The 19,984-nt window shown below is 41.2% G+C and overlaps 1 protein-coding gene and 1 pseudogene across 1 annotated transcript; one reads left to right on the top strand and one right to left on the bottom strand.

Annotated features, from left to right (window-relative positions):
- Window positions 1-1,886: 1,886 nt before the first annotated feature.
- On the bottom strand, window positions 1,887-19,906 carry ERH (ERH mRNA splicing and mitosis factor). Its single transcript, XM_044230707.1, has 4 exons — window positions 19,763-19,906; window positions 14,908-14,995; window positions 6,114-6,234; window positions 1,887-2,401 (listed from the first exon to the last, which is right to left on the bottom strand). The coding sequence occupies exons 1-4, from the start codon at window positions 19,763-19,765 to the stop codon at window positions 2,299-2,301; spliced, it is 315 nt and encodes a 104-aa protein (XP_044086642.1). The 5' UTR covers window positions 19,766-19,906; the 3' UTR covers window positions 1,887-2,298.
- LOC122893583 lies at window positions 7,868-8,900 on the top strand (annotated as a pseudogene).
- Window positions 19,907-19,984: the final 78 nt, after the last annotated feature.

Below are 19,984 nucleotides of genomic sequence, written 5' to 3'. Positions count from 1 at the left end.
GTTTTATCAGACTTCACCTCCACGGTGAAAGTCTCCTTCTGTTCCTTTTCTGTGTGATTCTGGACATAAATGTCTACTTCCACATTTATTCCAGTCCTATTCTTCCTTAAGCCTTATAAAATATGATCCGAAATACTGCTTCCCTCCCTTTTGCTCTCATCACCCCAAATCTAGGACCCAGATGTTTTCCACTATCTAGGACCCAGATGTTTTCCACTTTCCTTAGAAAATAGTATTTCCCTCTGCAAGACCAGTATTAGAAACTGTATTGTATCTGAGTATCAAGGGGTCCCATTCCCTTCAGATGTGCTCTAGAGTTTTTTTTTTCAAAAACTGAAGCCAAGATCACATTTGTTACAGAAATAAAACTATATTGGCAGGACAGACCAAATGAAAAGCAGGAAAATCTGACTTATTGTTGGATCTATTCCTTTTTCACTGAGAGCATTTAAGCTTTAAAATCTGGCTGACTCACAGTGAAATATTAACCACAGCTATATGTAACTTAGTAAGTTATGCCCCTTAATTCAATTTTTATTTTTTAGAAGACTTTGAGAGAGAGAGAGCACAAGCAGGGAGGAGGAGCAGAGGGAGAGGGAGAAGCAGACTCCCTGCTGAACAGAGAGTCCGATGTGGGGCTTGATCCCCCGACTTCAGATCAGTGATGAAGCAAAGGCAGACACAACCGACTGAACCACCCAGGCATGCCAAGCACCCTAATTTTTTAAAAAAGATTTTATTTATTTATTTGACAGAGACCAGCAAGAGAGGGAGCACAGGCAGGGAAAGTAGGAGACGGAGTAGCAGGGAGGCTCCTGCTCAGCAGGGAAGCTGTGCAGGGCTCAATATCAGGACCCCAGGATCATGACCTGAGTTGGGGAAAGATGCTTAATGACTGAGCCACCCAACTGCCCCCAAGCACCCTAATTTTAATGATCCTTTGGTACAGTGATGACATTTTTAAAAAGATTTTATTTATTTATTTGATAGAGAGCATAAGTAGGCAGAGCAGCAGGCAGAGAAAGAGGGAGAAGCAGACTCCCTGCCAAGCAGGAGCCCAACAGGAGGTTCCATCCCAGGACCCTGGGATCACGACCTGAGTCAAAGGCAGCCGCTTAACTTACTGAGCCGCCCAGGTGCCCCAGAGATGACATTTCTTAATAGAAAAACTAATCTACAGATAAAGTGAGCACACAAAACTACGAACTCAGAATTTCATTCTGCATAAAATAAGCAAAATAGTTAAGGCTCTAATGTGGAAGTAGGGCTAGGGACATGGGGAAGGCCAATCACAAAGCCTCCAAAGAAAATGCCAATCTTAGGGAGTGTGTAAAGATACTGGCTGTTGGCGAAGTGTGAGAACAGCAGAATTGGGGAATGTTTGCACATTTGGGATGACTGGAGGTACCGTACAGTGTATGTTCAAGTCACAATGAGATCAACACTCTTTCCATTAAAAAAGCAAGATTATCTTGTCCTTTTCTTTGGTCTCTCCGTCACCCTCACACTTTCATACAAAAGTGGTAAACAGTGTTCAACTGCTGAAGGCTATGAGAAGGGCACAAGAAGCTCCCAGAAAGAGTACATTACCAAAATGAAGAACTAACTTGGCTGCTGCTGCAGACCCGCTACGTCACCAGAAAAACCCTGCGTAACATTTGCATCAACAGCAAGTACAAACCTTGGAGCTACAACCAAGACTTACTTATTAGCCTGGAAAAAGGAGGGGAAAGCTTGTTAGCTTCAAATAAACCACAGTGAAATGTACTCAATACATACATAAAAGGTTTCTCCAAATTCTTTGTGTGGCAGCCTAATGGTTTTGAAACTGATGCTAAGGAAATTCAATGTTCAGAGACCAAGAAAAAAAACACTCAAGGGGAAAATATAACTAAAGAACATTTATTCATTTTTTCACTAAGACTTTATCTTGAGGACATAACTAAACTGTCACCACGCCCCCACCCCAACCTGAAGAAGGGTTAGTACAGTGAATGTTATAAAGTAGATATGAACAGTTTGAAGGATTGGAACCAACATTAACTGACAAACAACCTCCATCTAAATTATCATTAAAATGTTTAAGTAAAAAAAAAAAAAAAAAAAAAGATGGGAAGGAAGGGGGCAAAGGGGGTTTCAGATTGAACAAGATTCTCACATTTCATCTAATACATTCAATCCTGGCTGGAGTATACCAAAATGGAAACAGGATTACTATAATACAAAACTTCCACTACAGCACGCTGTACACACCTGTGTTCCAAGCCCACCCCCATCCCCCTACTGCTTCCAACTCAACTATTTCCCGGCCTGTTGAGCCTGCCGACGAAGGAGCACATAGATCTTCTCTTTAATCCAGTCTTTGTTATAGGGCTGGTATGTCTGGGTATCAGCTCGGTAACTGAGGGACAGAAAGGTAGAAATAGTTATAATGGTCAATCACTGTTGTGTTTTTATTTATTTATTTATTTTAAAAAGTTTATTTATTTATATATTTATTTGACAGAGAGAGAGAGAGAGAGAGAGAGAGAGAACGAACACAAGTAGGCAGAGCAGCAGACAGAGAGAGAGGGGAAAGCAGGCTCCCCGCTGAGCAGAGAGCCCGATGTGGGGCTCGATCCCAGGACCCTGAGATCATGACCTGAGCCAAAGGCTGAGGCTTAACCCACTGAGCCACCCAAGCACCCAACTGTTGTGTTTTTAAAACCCTAAATTATAGGCCCATGATGGTACAGGTGGGCATGTTTATACATGAACTTAATGAAAACATAGAAAGAGCCGCTCACATCACTGCTGAATTTTATGTGATGGGAACTTTAGACCACCAAATACAATTTTATAGCAGAAAAAGAAACCAAGGTCTAGAAACCTTAAGTTAAATGCTCAATGTGTTACACATCTACTTCTTGACATAGGAGACCAGAAACTGAGTTCTTCCTCCTGTCTAGTTACAACTTTTACGGTTTATTATTAAAATACAAAAACTAAACACTGGTACAAACTTGAGATTTGCTAAATTTCTTTAGAATTAACTAAAACATCTTAAAAAAACATGTTACTACTATTTAGACTTCTTCCCTATAAAGTGTTAAGGAAATCTTTTAACCTCTATCTCAGGATTTCCCCTTTTAAAAAAGAGTTTATTTATTTATTTGAAAGAGAGTAGCACACGAGTGCAGAAGCAAGGGAAGGAGCAGAGAGGGAGAAGCAGACTCTCCGCTGAGCAGGGAGCCCAACTCAGGGCTCAATGCCAGGACGCCAGGATCATGACCTGAGCCGAACACAGAAGCATAACTGACAGCCACCCAGGTGCCCCAGGATTATTTATTTATTTATTTTAAAGATATTTTATTTATTTATTTGACAGAGAGAGAGAGAGAGAGATCACAAGTAGACAGAGAGGCAGGCAGAGAGAGGAGGAAGCAGGCTCCCCAACAAGCAGAGAGCCCGATGTGGGGCTCGATCCCAAGACCCTGAGATCATGACCCAAGCCGAAGGCAGAGGCTTAACCCACTGAGCCACCCAGGTGCCCCCAGGATTTGCTTTTTAAGGTAAATCATACTACAGACTCGTACAGAATTACTGGAAGACGTAACAAGCTTCAAAATAGTTCTAATCAGAAGAGGAGGGTCAGGAGAGCCAGGACTGGCAGCATTAGCAATGAGACTCCCGTGGACTCCAGGCATCCTGAGGCCAACGTATCAATGAATAGCCAACCACTCAGGGTATCTGTACAAGACTAAGTACAAACATTCCAGGTGACCTACCACTGAAATCTCATTGGTTAAGCATTAAAATCATTTTTGGGGTAAAAAACTAAGGCTAGAGTATAAAAAAGCAGACCATAAGTAACCAGAGTTTGCACAAATACAAATCACTTCAGTGTCTCAAAGGCATGTGCACCATGTGGTAGAAACACTACATGGCATCCAAGAGACAAAGATGCACTTTGCCTTAAAAAAAAAAATTAAAAATTAAAAAACCCACCAACCTTAGGGATACTTTAGAAAAACAAAATATCTAATTTATCATTATATATAAAGTTATAAGATAACTTATCTGAATCAACTCACTTAATCCTTATTACAGCCCTATGTGTGGATACTACTTTTTAAAAATTTATCTGAAAAGCAGACTCCCTGCTGAGCTTGGAGCCTGATGCAGGGCTTGATCCCAGGACCTTGGGGTCATGACTTGAGCCAAACCAGATGCTTAACCAACTGAGCAACCTAGGTGCCCTGTGAGTAGATACCATTACCTCCTCTTTCTTTTTACAAAGGAGGAAACCAAAGAACCAGCAACTAGCTCAGTGATTTGGGCAGGCAGCAGAAGCTTAAAACACTCCTGAACAAGAGTCCTCATTCTTAACTACTGAGCTAGGAATCTATGCTCCAACTACTGGCACGACAAACTCAAAAGAAGGAACGTTTTATACCACTATCATATTCTTCCCCTGAATAATAAGGTCAGAATCTGGTTTATTAAAAATGCATAAATCTTCTACTTTTACAAAATGCTTAACAAAAAAAATAAAATAAAATAAGGGCTTACTAATCTCCTTCTGTTATAATGAGAAATACTAAAAAAAGTTAAATAATTTTCTCTGAATATTCTTTTTTTGTGCTTCCTAATTAAATAAGGGTTAACCTAGTCTACTATCAGATATGGTACAATAGACTACAATATTTATAATCAATACTGGAGAACAACTAAAACAAGAACAGAATTCTTTCAGAACTGTATCAGGGCGGGACAGACTTAAGATTTAATTATTTGGGGTGAGGGAAGTGCACAGTGGCGGGGGAGAAGCAGAGGGAGAGGGAGAATCAGATACCACACTAAGCACGGAGCCCAATGCAGGGCTCAATCCTGAGTCCCTGAGATCATGACCGGAGACAAAAATCAAGAGTCAGATGCTTAACTGACTAAGCCAACTAGGTGCCCCAATAAAACTTTCACACTGGGGCGCCTGGGCGGTGGTTATGCATCTGACTTCAGTTCAGGTCATGTTCTTAGGGTCCTGGGACTGAGTCCTGCGTAGGACTCTGTGTTCAGCGGGGCGTCTGCTTGACCCTCTTCCTTTGCCCCTTGCCCTCAGTTGTGCTGTCATGTCACTCATGCTCGCTCTTAAATAAAATCTTTAAAAACAAAAAACAATAAATAAAAACCCCTTTAATAATATATTTCATTAAAGACCAGACCTGAATCACTGGAATGTTTTGAGTTAGCTAAGTAAAACTCAAATATTCCAACAAAACACAAGTTTTCAACAGGAGTCACTGGTGAAACAGCAAGTCCTGGTCTGGCCCCAGCTATAATCCAGGAGTCACATGAAGTGCCTGTGAATAAGATGTATATATTTCAAAAACATATTTGCTTCTAGGAAGTATCTGGCATGTAATATTTAAGCACCTGATGACTAAAGATCATCTCATTATAAGGTATTCTCATTTTTCCTTTGTCATGAAAACAGAGTCATCTTAGTTTTAACCCAAAGTCAACTTCTTTAGGACAAAGACTTTGAGGGAGAAAAAAAAAAAAAACAAACAAAAAAAACTAAAACCAGGGGCGCCTGGGTGGCTCAGTGGGTTAAGCCACTGCCTTTGGCTCAGGTCATGTTCTCAGGTTTCTTGGCTCTCTGCTCAGCAGGGAGCCTGCTTCCCTCTTTCTCTCTCTGCCTGCCTCTCCATCTACTTGTGATTTCTCTCTGTCAAATAAATAAATAAAATCTTTAAAAACAAACAAACAAACAAACAAAAAAAACCTAAAACCAAACCAAACCCAAAACAAAACAAAAAACCCCAAAAACCCCACTCCCTAAAACAAATGACTCTGGTTTAAGAAACCAAGATCAAGACTTTGAACTTCTCAGCATTCTCTCTGCATACCAATTGCCATCAATTAGCAAAATTCTCAAGCTTCTCCTGCGCCTGTAAGTTTATGTTGCCAAATTAACTTATCAGCCATATGTAGATGAAATATCACTACATAGTAGTCAAAATGCAAAGACCAGTGTCAGGCACAGAGTGACCTCACAATACCATAAATCACCTCAAACAGCTGGATGAACAACAGAAAAATACACCTTAAGAGATATGGTGGCTAATACTTACACAAGGCAGCTGAGGTCTGCCAGATCGTCAATAAAATCAAACAACTGACTGATATCATATGTGATAGAGGGGCTGTTGGGATTCATTCTCTTCAGATGTTCTTCATACATTTTACAAACACCTATGAGAGGAGAAAAAACACGATCTTACAACTGTATAAACTTTAGATATGAACAGCATATATATAACATATATATAGCAATGCCATAGTATTTTTTTAAGGATTTAACTTTCTAAAGTAATCTCTACACCCAGTGTGGGGCTTGAGCCTACAACCCTGAGATCAACCAGTCAGGGACCTCCATAATACTTTATTTTTATAAAGTTAGGCTGGGAGTGGGATGCCTGGGTGGCTCAGTTGGTTAAGCCACTGCCTTTGGCTCAGGTCACGATCCCAGGGTCCCAGGATCGAGCTTCACATCGGGCTCCTTGCTTACTGCTTCTCTCTCCGCCTCTGCCTGCCTCTCTGCCTGCTTGTGCACAAGCTTGCTCTCTCTCTCTCTGACAAATAAGTAAGTAAATAAATAAATGAAATCTTAAAAAAAAAAAAAAAGGCTGGGAAAAGAACAGTAAGTTGGTCACTTTCGTTTTAGTTTGGCACTAGCAAATTTCTTTTAATTTTATCTATTTGCCAGAATGTTCAGTATTTTATGCCTTAATAAAATAAAATGATTACTTCAAGCCACTAGGTCTAAAAGAACTTTAAAGGCTTGTCATATGAGAGTTCAAACAAGTGAGGACAGTGTGGGTCTCACCAGGTTTTTCAATAAACAAATATTCCTAAAGACTCAGAATAAATAAAGAAAAACAGCACATTTGGGAATGAAGGATGACAAACAGGCTTTCTATCCCGCTTTCAAATTTTGATACAATGCAAAAACAAATGAGCAAAAAACTGGCACCCAGGAAGAGATTTTGTTAAGAGTTCTTAAGAGACGGGTCTCTGGATTCAGAGACTTGAATTCTAGCTCTGACTTTTACTACTGACTCCGTCCCCAGAACCCTACTTGTCAAATGGTGAGGATAACAATATTCTTGATGGAGCTATGGTGAAGGTTTTGCAAAATGGTGCATATAAAAGCATTATTAGCACGTGTAAGTGCATGTAAGTACTCAAATATAAATCATAAAAACACAATAAAATGAATGAAGTCACTGACAGAAAACACAAATTAATTATCTAAAGAGGACATTATTTAAATTTTATTCAGTGACATACTCTTGTTCCCACACAATGGAAAAATAACCTTTTCTGTCAATTCCCACTAACAAATGCTTTTAATACCCTATGATGAATGAACAAGCGAATAAATGTCATCTGGGAAAACATGTCTTATCCTTTACACTCAGGTCCTTCATGTACCTATAAATTGACTTAGTAAATTTCCCAACAGAAAGTAATATTATAAAAAAAAAAGTATGGTGCGCCTGGGTGGCTCAGTGGGTTGAGCCTCTGCCTTTGGCTTGGGTCATGATCCCAGGGTCCTGGGACTGAGCCCCACATTGGGCTCTCTGCTCAGCAGGGAGCCTGCTTCCCCCTCCCCCACTGCCTACCTCTCTGCCTTCTTGTACTCTCTGTGTGTCAAATAAATAAATAAAATCTTAAAAAAAAAGGGACGCCTGGGTGGCTCAGTTGGTTAAGCAGCTGCCTTTGGCTCAGGTCATGATCCCGGCGTCCTGGGATTGAGTCCCACATCGGGCTCCTTGCTCAGCAGGGAGCCTGCTTCTCCCTCTGCCTCTGCGTGCCATTCTGTCTGCCTGTGCTCTCTCCCTCTCTCTCTCTTATAAATAAATAAAATTAAAAAAAAAAAAATCTTAAAAAGAAGTAACATTCAACTAAAGAGCTATGAAGAGCTCTCGAGTTAGGGTTTTTGACTGGTACTGGCACACCACACTGTGATCAGAGAGATTACTCATGAGTTACTGAACAGAAAGGTCGAAGTAGAAAGGAAATAAAAATCAGCAAAATGGGTGTCTGCCAATGGTGCGCCTCGGCCCCGAGGAGACATTGAGGGGTCAGGGCTGAGGCCTGTTCACGTGGGAGCCGTCGCTGCTGCTGTCCTCCTGCCCTCCCAGCAGCCATCATGTTGGCGCTCAACTCCCATCCGCTGGACTGGTTTTGCTCACTCTTCTGGAAAGAGAAGATGGAGCTGATGCTGGTGGGGCTGCAGTACTCGGGCAAGACCACCTTCGTCCGTCAATGTCATCACGTCAGGTCAGTTCAGAGAAGATATGGTACCCACAGTGGGCTTTAATGTAAGGAAAGTAACTAAAGGTAACATCACAATAAAGATTTGGGACATAGGAGGACAATCCCGATTCTGGGGCATGTGGGAACGGTAATGCAGAGGAGTCAATGCCACTGTTTATACGACAGATGCTGCTGATCGTGAAAAGATAGAAGCCTCTCGGAATGAACTTCATAATCTTCTAGATAAACACCACAGTTACAAGGAATTCCAGTGCTAGCACTTGGAAAACAAGAGAGATCTTCCTAATGCCTTGGTTGAGAAACAGCTAACTGAAAAAATGAACCTGTCTGCTAATCAGGATAGAGAAATTTGCTGCTATTCAATTTCTTGCAAAGAAAAGGATAATACAGATTCACACTTCAGTGGCTTATTCAACATCCAAAATCTAGAAGAAGCTGAAGCATCTCCTGAAGTCTTCTGGTCCTTCCTGACTATAATCCTGGAATTACTGTCCGTTCCTCTGAAGTACTTCCCAGAATACGGTCCTTCGAAACCCAAGAAATTGCCTTTTCCAAAGTTTATTTCTCTTGTGCACTGCTGAAGGTGTGCATCCCATAAAGAATCAGCTAAAGTTGTCATGATAAAGTCAGCACACACAGAAAAGCTTCTTATACATACTTGTCTCAAACAGTGCTTAGAGCCTTTTTAAAAACAAAAACAAAACAAAAAAACACTTGACCATTTTAAATCAAGAAAATGGCACATTTCTGCTCTGGTCTTCCTGGGCCAGACTTTCATATCGGTTTTCAGTAAATGTCTATGGTATTTCATTGTAGAATCCATTCGCTTAATACTAATACTGACTTGGTAACAACATGAAGTTTCTAGTGCCACACAGTATTTAAGAAACCTTAAGCTTGACTCATGTGGGATATAAATATAATGTTTACATATCTCACAAACGCATGTGAAATGTATAACTACACCTTAGGAATTTTAAAAAATGGTCTGCAAGGAGTGAGCTGAGGCACCAGATCAGTGTTGTTATGGTTTTTTACACTGGTGAGATTGTATATGAATTTTTAAAACATCTGCTTTCTGAGAATTCTTCATCAGATAGCAGTTGGGGACATGAGAGGAACTAAGGCATGCTGTTGTCTATCTGTCCAGATCATTACTTCTCTGTTTTTTCTACTTTTTCTTTTTCTCTTTTTTTGGGGTTGGGGGCGGGGTGTGGAGCTCAACACACTTTTTTAAAGGGTTGGGAATTGGAGATTTTCTCAAAGGCTTTCATGGATTTAGAGCATTCCAACCAATGTAATAAAATGTGTTAAGAATGTCAGACTTTGTTCAAACACCTGTTTGTTCTTTTTATCTCTAGTCATTAAATCAGTGCTGCTGCATGACACGCTAACTCTCCACTTTTTATATCCAGCCTGCTTCCCTTTCTCTCTGTCAAATAAATAAATAAAATCTTAAGGAAAAAAAAAAAAAAAAAAGGAAAACAGCTCCATGTACAACAGCACCAAAAAATAAAATTCTTTCGGGGGGCGTCTGGGTGGCTCAGTGGGTTAAGCCTCTGCCTTCGGCCTAGGTCATGATCTCAGGGTCCCAGGATCGATCCCCCATCAGGCTCCCTGCTCAGCAGGAAGCCTGCTTCTCCCCCCTCTCTCTGCCTTCTGTTTTGCCTACTTATAATCTGTCACTCTCTGTGTCAAATAAATAAATAAAATCTTAAACTAAAATAAAATTCTTTGGAATAAATTTAATAAAAAAAGCATAGAATATACACTGAAAACTACAAAATGTCACTGAAAGTAAAGATTTCAAGTATTTGAAGATCTAGTATTCATGGATCATGAGACTTAATATTAAGACGGTAATGCTCCACAGAGACACCTGGGTGGGTCAGTTAAGCATCCAACTCTTTTTTTTTTTTTTTTTAAAAGATTTTATTTGTTTATTTGACAGACAGAGATTACAAGTAGACAGAGAGGCAGGCAGAGAGAGAGAGAGGGAAGCAGGCTCCCTGCTGAGCAGAGAGCCCGATGCGGGACTCGATCCCAGGACCCTGAGATCATGACCTGAGCCGAAGGCAGCGGCTTAACCCACTGAGCCACCCAGGCGCCCAAGCATCCAACTCTTGATTTCAGCTCAGGACACGATCTCAGGGTTCTGAGATCTGAGCCCCTCATCAGTCTCCTGTTCAGCAGGGAATCTGCTCCCCACCCCCACTCATGCTCTCTAATAAATAAATAAATCTCAAAAAAAAAAAAAAAAAAAAAAAAAAAAAAGAAGATGGTAATGACCTCCAAAATTATCTATAAATTCAATGTAATCTCTATCAAAATCCAACCTAGTTTTGCAGAAATTGACAAGCTGATCTTAAATTTGATATGAAAATACAAAAAGCCCAGGATAACCCAAAGGATCTTGAAAAAGAACAAAGCTGGAAGACTCACAATTACCAATTCCAAAACTTTACTATGAAACCACACTAACAAAGAGTGTGGTACTGCTTCCACATTAAGTATGGGTATACAGATCAATGGAAAAGAAAAGAGGGTCTGCGAATAAACCCTCACATTTATAGTCAATTGCCCCTTTTTTTCCAGAAAAAGATTGTTATTTATTTATTTATTTGACAGACAGAGATCACAAGTAGGCAGAGAGGCAGGCAGAGACAGACAGGGGTAAGTAGGCTCCCTGCTGAGCAGAGAGCCTGATGTGGGGCTCCATCCCAGGACTCTCGGATCATGACCTGAGCAGAAGGCAGAGGCTTTAACCCACTGAACCACCCAGGTGCCCCAGTCAATTGCTTTTTGACCAGGATACAAAGACAAAACTTGAAAAGAAAGAACAGAATTTTCAACAAATGGTGCTATGACAGCTGGAGAGTCACATGCAAAAGAATAAAGTAGGGCCCACACTTCACATCATAAATGGCCCAGACACTTAACTGTAAAAGCCTAAACTATAACACTCCTGAAAGAAAATACAGGCACAGATTTTCATGACTTTGAACATCGCAGTGGATTCTCAGATATGGCACCAAAACCATTAGAAGAAAAAAAAAATAAATTGGAGTTCATCAAAATTTAAACCTTTTGTGCTTCAAAGCGCACTATTAAGAAAGTGAAAAGACAAGCCACAGACTGAGAGAAAATCTCTGCAAAACATACATCTGATATAGGACTAGCATGCAAAATATACAAAGAACTCATAAAACTCAACAATCAAAAAAACCAAACACCTCAATTAAAAAGTGGGCAAGGGATCTGAACAGATAGCTCACCAAGGAAGATAAACAGATGGCAAATAAGCATGATGAAAAGATACTCCACATCATGTCGTTAGAAAACTAAAAATTAAAATGAGGTATCACTATCTACCTATTAGAATGGCAGAAATTCGAAACAATGACAGCACCAAATGCTGCGAAGGATGTGGAGCAATGGGGATTCTCATTCATTGCTGGTGAGGATGCAACATGGTACAGCCACATCTGAAGACAGTTTGTCAGCTTTCTACCAAGTTAAACACAATCTTACCATATGCTGCAACAATCACATTCCTCAGTATTTACCCAAAGGGGTTGAAAATAGGTCCACACAGAAACCTGCACTCAAATGTTTGTAGCAGCTTTATCATAACTGCCAATACCAGAAGCAATTACTATGTCCTTCAGTAGGCAAATGGATAACCAAACTGTGGTATTTTCAAATGATGGATCACTCAGCAATAAAAAGAAAAGAGCTTTCAGGCCATCAAAAGATACTGAAAATTCTTTTTTTTTTTAAGATTTTATTTTATTTATTTGAGAGAGAGAGACAGTGAGAGAGAGCATGAGCGAGGAGAAGGTCAGAGGGAGAAGCAGACTCCCCATGGAGCTGGGAGCCTGATGTGGGACTCGATCCTAGGACTCCAGGATCACGCCCTGAGCCGGAGGCAGTCGTTTAACCAACTGCGCCACCCAGGCGTCCCAAGATACTGAAAATTCTTAAAAGTACACTCTTGGGGGCACCTGGGTGGCTCCACTGGTTAAATGTCTGACTTCGACTCAGATCATGGTCTCAGGGCCCTGGGAAGCCCTGCTCAGTGGGGAGTCTGTTTGTCTCTCTTCCTCTGCCCCTCCCCTGGCTTGTGCTCTAATAAATAAATAAATAAAATCTTTTAAAACAAACAAAAAAACCACTATTTTGTGAAAAAGCCAACTTGAAAAAGCTATACACTGCAGAACTTCAACTACATGACATTTTGGAAAGGTGATGATGCTATGGAGACATTAAAAAGATCAGTGGCTGCCAGAAGTTTAGGGGAAGGAATAGGTGAAGCACTAGAGATTTTTAGATCAGTAAATGGTAGATACCTGTAATTATATATGCCAAAACCCATAAAATGTCTGAAGCAAAGGCTGGACACTAATGTAAACTATGGCCTTTTAGTCAATAATAATGTATCAGTACTGCTTCTACAATTGTAACTAATGTACCACAGTGAAACAGGATGTGGTAGGGGAAACTGGAAGGACAAGGTAGAGAAGAAAGGGTGTGATGGAATTCTCTGTACTTTTCAATTTTCCTATAAACTTACAACTACTGGAAAGAAACTAAATCTATTAATTTAAAAAGACATGGAAGAGCCTCAAATGCATACTGCTGAGTGAAATAAGCCAGTATGAAAGGGCTACATATGGTAATGACTCCAATTCTATGACATTCTGGAAAAGGCAAAACTAAGGAGGTGATAATAAGACCAACAGTTGTCGGGGGCAAAGGGTGAACTGGGGAGGAGGGATGAACAGGTTGAGCACAGGAATTTTTAGGGTAACTGAAAATTGTTCTGTATGATACTGTACCAATGGGTGTATGTTATGCATTCGGTCAAACCCAAAGAACTGTACAACATTAAGAATGAGCTTTAGTTAATAATAACAGACTTTAGTTAGTCACTGTATCCATACTGGGTTCATGGGGCACCTGGGTGACTCATTTGGTTAAGCATCTGCCTTTGGCTTAGGTCATGATCTCAGGGTCCTGGGATCAAGCCCCATGTCTGGCTCCCTGTTCAGCAGGTAGTCTGCTTCTCCCTCTGCCCCATCCTCTGCTTGTGCTTGCATGCTCTCTCTCAAGTAAATAATCCTTAAAAAAATATTGGGTTGGGGCGCCTGGGTGGCTCAGTGGGTGACCTCTGCCTTCGGCTCAGGTCATGATCCCAGGGTCCTGGGATCGAGCCCCGCGTGGGGCTCTCTGCTCTGTGGGGAGCCTGCTAACTCCTCTCTGCCTACTTGTGATCTCTGTCTGTCAAATAAATAAATAAAATCTTAAAAAAAAAAATTAGGTTTATCAATGTAACAAACATACCACACCAAGGTCTTATTAATGGGGGAAATTGTGGAGGTGGGGAAAGGAAGTACATGGGAACTTTACATTTTCTATTTTCTTCTGTAAATCTTAAACTGCTCTAGAAATAAAGTGCATTAATTAGAAAGAAAAAAAACAGGCTTCACTAAAATCAGCAGAGGTTGGCAGGGTACTGCAGAAGCGAAGACATGGTAATACAGTTAAGGCCCTAATGTGCCAAGGCAGCACGTGCACAAAGTCCACCATAATGGTCAGCAGAGAAAGGGTCCTGAAATGGAAGGAAGAACAAGAGCTGCTCTTCTTTTAACATTAAGAGAATCTGCAATCAAAAAGGCAGGGTGCCAACTACCTAGAAGATGTCTCTAATTATTACTAGTTTTTTTCCCCACAGATCTACCCACTGTTGGCTTTATAAGGACAGATTTTAAGGCTAACCCAGTTAGTTTTGGGTAATCAACAAATTCAGACATGCCCAGCAGCAAAAACAGAGAATATAAAAGCTTTATAGGAAGAAATAAAGAATGGACAACTGCTAAAAACGGTGCAGAATGTGCACAACTGGTTTACTTGAGATGATGATTAAATGTAAGGATGAATCCAATTTGTGATGATCCAATCTATACCCTCTCATCTAATGGTTTACTGAGTAAAGAAACATTAAGGGCTAATAGTTCCCTTCAGGGTGGTGTCAGCTTATCAAATGCACAATAAATTATACTTATTTGTTTCCATTTGCTTTTATTCTCTGAGCTAATTTTTAGTTTCTAACACTCTGATGGAGTATAACCAAACCTCAACAGCTTTTAAAGTTTATTTGTTCAATGACCAGACATTAGAACCTATTAAGGTTCTGAAGATATCCCTAGAGCTGGTCTTAACAACTCTATAGTGCTTGAGTTTAACCACAATACATAAGGAGTAACTGATATTTACATATCACAATAAACAATGGGATATCAACATAACAAAGGGAGGCTTCATAAAGTCATTCATTGTTAAAAAAAAAGTCATTCATTGTAATCATGAGCTGGATAAAAAAATATTTGCAGCAAAAAGATAATATATATAATCAATGCTTGAACATTCAACAAATAAGGTCCTTAATATCTTCCTTTCCTGTTCAAATTAATAATTCAAGAAGTCTGGAGAAAAAACAAGCCCAGTTCCTAAATGAGACATGTTCTAATGTGAATGTCAGGAAAACAAAAATAAAAACTCTTAATTAGTGTTTAAACTCACCCTCCATGCATTCATTCACAGATTCATAGTCAGCGTAAGTTCTGCCTTCTGGCCTCTTGGTAGGCTGTACCAGCAAAATGGTGTGAGACTGCAGGGGGAAAAGTGATTTCAACATAAATTTCCAACTCATATTTGAGAAATTCATAGTATGATGTAAAATCCTCAGCCATGACACAATGACCATTGGTTATTAAAATATTATTAATTAGGGTGCTCATCCTACATTTATGCCTTCATGCAAGCGTGGTGTCAGAAGGTGGACTGCCAGCTTCTCCCTAAGGTCTCTTCTCTGTAAGGTCTCCCAGACCTTAAGGGCTGCTTTCTGCAACTGCTGGACCTACTCCCTGTAAGCATTCAGCATAAACTACGTTGTACTCTTTTTTTCTTTCCTATCATTCTCCCCAACCAGATCATAAACGCACTTAGTTTTCGAGCTCTACTGGTCACTTTCTATCTCTAGCCTTATTAAGTCTCTTTCTTTTTTTAAAATTTATTTGACAGAGAGAGATCACAAGTAGGCAGAGAGGCAGGCAGAGAGAGAGGAGGAAGCAGGCTCCCCGCCGAGCAGAGAGCCCGATGCGGGACTCAATCCCAGGACCCTGAGATCATGACCTGAGCCGAAGGCAGCGGCTTAAACCCACTGAGCCACCCAGGCGCCCCTTATTAAGTATCTTAATAAAAACTCAGATGGGGCTCTCTGCTCAGCGGGGAGCCTGCTTCCTCCCCTCTCTCTCTACCTGCCTCTCTGCCTACTTATGATCTCTGTCAAATAAATAAAAAATTTTTTTTTAAAAATAAAAATAAAAACTCAGATGGAGGCTGATAAAAGTAGAAAAGGGGAAACACTATTGTGACTGTAAGCACTGGATCTGATTTATGTTTTTTCCAACCTTGGCACAACAGTGGAGTCACCTCTTAGCCAGGGCTTAGACTCCAACATGAAGACAGAAGATAAATGGGCAGTATAAAATTATTAGAGTTAACATTACCCTAGAAAAACCATTAAACTATTCACTCAGTAGATGACTCACCTTAAGAGTCTCAAAATCACATTAAAAAAAAAAAAAGATTTTATTCATTTATTTGACAGAGAGCACAGCAGTGGTGAGCAGCAGGCAGAGGGAGAGGAAGAAGCAGGCCCACCGAGCAAGGAGCCCAACATGGGGCTCGATCCCAGGACCCAGGGATCATGATGACATGAGCCGAAGGCAGAAGCTTTAACCCACTGAGCCACCCAGGCACCCCAAATCAAGTATTTTTAAACACTAGAATCACACGAAATAGATGAGCACACTGTGATGACTGTGAATATGCCTCCAACAGCAGACAGACTTCACATCTTCCACCTCATCATGCTCAGTGGGGGGCACATTTTTGTTAGTGGGTCTATTTCAGTTTCTCAATCTCTGCACTTTTACAATCTGGGCTTGAAGGGTTCTCCTTACAGAGGTAGTCCTGTGCATGGTAGGATGTTTAGAAGCATCCCTGGCTTATTCCCACTAAATACCAATAGCACTTGAACCCCCTGCTGCTCCTTCCTGAACAAAACTGACAACCAAAAATGTCTCCAACTACTGGTCTATTGAAATTATGGCCCCTTCCAATCTTTTGCCAAGTGTGTAAGGTCAATTAATTAAATCCAAGTATGATGCAACCTCATTGTAAACACAATCCTCTAACTATTCATATTTTTCTCTTTTACTTTTTGGGGTCCCAAAAATCCTTTATGGCAGGTCCCCCAAACTGTTTTGAAGTGGTAAGAATTGTTAAGCATCAAGATATTGGAACTGGGGGCGCCTGGGTGGCTCAGTGGGTTGAGGCCTCTGCCTTCGGCTCGGGTCATGATCCCAGGGTCCTGGGATGGAGCCCTGCATCCAGCTCTCTGCTCAGCAGGGAGCCTGCTTCCTCCTCCCTCTCTCTCTGCCTGTCTACCTACTTGTGATCTCTATCTGTCAAATAAAATAAATAAAATCTTAAAAAAAAAAAAAAAAGATATTGGAACTGATAGTTGAGGCCTAGAGTTTCTGAATAAGCATCAAAAAACCCCAGTACGGGCGCCTGGGTGGCTCAGTGGGTTAAGCCGCTGCCTTCGGCTCAGGTCATGATCTCAGGGTCCTGGGATCGAGTCCCACATCGGGCTCTCTGCTCAGCAGGGAGCCTGCCTCTCCATCTACTTGTGATTTCTCTCTGTCAAATAAATAAATAAAATCTTTAAAAAAAAAACAAAAAACAAAAAACCCAGTACTCTGAACACTATATAAAAAGCAAAGAAATTGTTCATATTCCTCCCTCCCCATCAAGAACCAACTCAATCTGATGAAAACCTTTTTTCCCCTCAAAGATTTTATTTATTTATTTGACAGAAAGTGAAAGCGAGAAGGAATACAAGCAGGGGGAGTGGGAGTGGGAGAGGGAGATGCAGGCTTCCTGGGAACCCAATGTGGGGCTCGGTCCCAGGACGCTGGGATCATGACCTGAGCTGAAGGCAGACTCTTACCGACTGAGCCACCAGGCGCCCCTGATGAAAAGTTTGAGAGGATGTGAGATAAAAATAGACGTTGGTGACAAGAGATAAAGGGTAATTTTCACCTATAATGACCTGAGCAGTCAAGGCCTTTGTTAAACAGGCATTATAAACCAGAGAAAGCATTTTATTAGACTGTTACACAGCATATTTTCTAAGTCACCTACTCAAAAAACAGTAGTTATGATGGGTCACATGTTGAGAAGAAAATAATTTTATAGAAACCACACTAGCATTCCGGCAGTATGGCTCTCGCTCTGTACATTAGCCACACCAGTTGCTACTATATTAATTTTGTTCTCATTCTAATGCAAACTGAGGGACTAATTTACTTAAAAGAGTAAAGATATGGAAATGGCTATTCACTACGCTAATTTTTACAGTCTTAAAATGAACCTCTGACAAAGCTCAGTATTATCAATACTTAGTACGCAAAGATGAGGATTAAAAACTACTAAGAACAAAAAAAATGACAAAATTTACAAATCTGTAACCAAAACGAGTATTATTTTTAAGTGGCAGTGCTTTCTTATTAACATTTTAAGATCATAAAACTTCCCAAATCAATTTTGATCCCTTTCTTCTTTCTGGAGCTATTTTCAAAGCCATTTGGTTTTATTAAAAAACAAATACATATGCACAATATAAGTACATACAAGCATATACATATGTGTTTAAATTTCTCACAACAGAAAAATAAAATTGCAAAACCTAAATCAGGAAGAGGTATACAGAATTACCTTAGCAAAATCCTTATTCTCTCTGATACCAGGCACAAGTGAATTACTTTAACGAATAATCTTGCATTACTAACTAAAAGTCTCACACACATGAACTCTAAGAATCATTCTACTGCTACAAAACAATACATACAATTTGCCCATAGCTTCAAATGCTTCTCCCAAACTATCAAAACAATAAAAACCAAAAAACGCCTTGCACCCAAAGTTTTTATTTTTAATAAAGCCAAAGGTATTTAAGACCATTGAACCAGGGGTGCCTGGGTGACTCAATGGGTTAAATCCTCTGCCTTCGGCTTGGGTCATGGTCTCAGGGTCCTGGGATCGAGCCCCACAAGGAGCCCCACATCGGGCTCTCTGCTCAGCAGGAAGCCTGCTTCCCCCCCCTCTGCCTGTCTCTGCCTACTTGTGATCTGTTTGTCAAATAAATAAACAAAATCTTAAAAAAAAAGATCGTTGAACCAATAATTATTTGTTTTATACACAAATTCTAATTTTTAATGCTACTTGGATTGAGAAGGAATTATCACTGATATTTGCACAATAAGAATGGGTTATTAATTGCTGTCACTTCCTGAGATTTTAAGCATTATAGCACAATACCAAATAGTGACATAAAAGGCAGGGAAAGAAGGAAACTCAGAGATGAAAACACTTGTCCAAGTTCACATTGTTAGTTACGACAAAACAAGAACTGGAAACCCAGTCTCTCTTAATTCCTGGTGGTTCTCTGGGAAACCATGCTTGATCACACACTGAAACGTCCCAATTCAGAAAAGTACAACCTCAAAAAGTTCCTTGCTAACAACAGCTGTGTAACTTGTTAACACTAAGTGCAGCAATCAGAAAACGAAAGCTGAAGTGTGGAAGTAGCCATGACTCCTCATGATCCCTGTGGACCATCTCCTTTTTGGTGGAATATAATAAAAAATGCAAAATAAATACCCACTCACTCCACTACCACCCCGATCAGATCTGAAGGAACCTGGACCCTCAGCTAAGCCTATCTTTTCCGCTTTCAGTCCCAAGAGAATGAGTACGAACAAGACTGAGGGCTGGGAGAAACGCCAGGTCAGGCATCTGGGGTCTTGGAAAAGAGAAAAATACGTTACGTGTGTATTTAAAGGCAGAGCACAGAAAAGCAAAAGAGAGGGGCTGAGAAAGCACACACAAAGCAAAGACGAACCCTCCCGGCCCACACGCTGGGTGTAGTACACCCAATCTGTCAGCTCTGGGGAAAGGTTTGTCAGACATCCCTCGGCCATTGTTCCCACACTGGGCCAGGGAGTATGGAGGGAGTGAGCAGCATCCCCACGCCTGCCTCTACCAAGGAGCAACTGGGACAAAGCACATTCTCCACACCGCACGGCTCGCCGGAGCCCGCAGGCGGGCGCGCAAACGCAGGGCGGACCCGGGCTCCGGGGCCTAGTGCCAGGCCAAGCGTGTCCGCGGCGGGAAGGGGAAGGATCCAGTCACAAACTGGGGGGCCAGGGAGGTGCACGCTCGACCTGGATGGGGTGGGGAAAAGATGAATAGGGTTGGGATCGCCCCAAAGGCCGGGGAATCGGGGAGCCGCTGAGGCCTTTCTCACCATCGCGCCAAACTCTCTCGCTGCAGCCGCTGCCGACACCACCACCGCACACGAGCTTAGCCGCAACGCAGCCAACAGCCAATCCCCGCGAGAGGAGCCGCCGGAAGTCGTCAGAAACGCACCGCGAAAGAGCCTTTTGGACCATAGAGGCGTATACATTTCCGGCAGCTAGAGCGGATACTGACTCTGTCTCAGCCATCTTGGTTAAGGGCCATGAGCTAC

Source organism: Neovison vison, chromosome 13 (assembly GCF_020171115.1).
Source record: "Neovison vison isolate M4711 chromosome 13, ASM_NN_V1, whole genome shotgun sequence".
Classification (NCBI taxonomy): domain Eukaryota; kingdom Metazoa; phylum Chordata; class Mammalia; order Carnivora; family Mustelidae; genus Neogale; species Neogale vison.
Note: the sequence above shows the minus strand (reverse complement) of the source record. Positions and strands in the feature narration are given on the sequence as shown.

Excerpts from the sequence above, each read along its gene's own strand:
- ERH (XM_044230707.1), bottom strand. Across the intron at positions 6,235-14,907 it reads TGTGAATGAATGCATGGAGG|GTGTTTGTAAAATGTATGAA; the intron begins GTGAGTTTAAAC and ends CTCCTCTCATAG. Across the intron at positions 2,402-6,113 it reads GCAGACCTCAGCTGCCTTGT|TTACCGAGCTGATACCCAGA; the intron begins GTAAGTATTAGC and ends TCTGTCCCTCAG.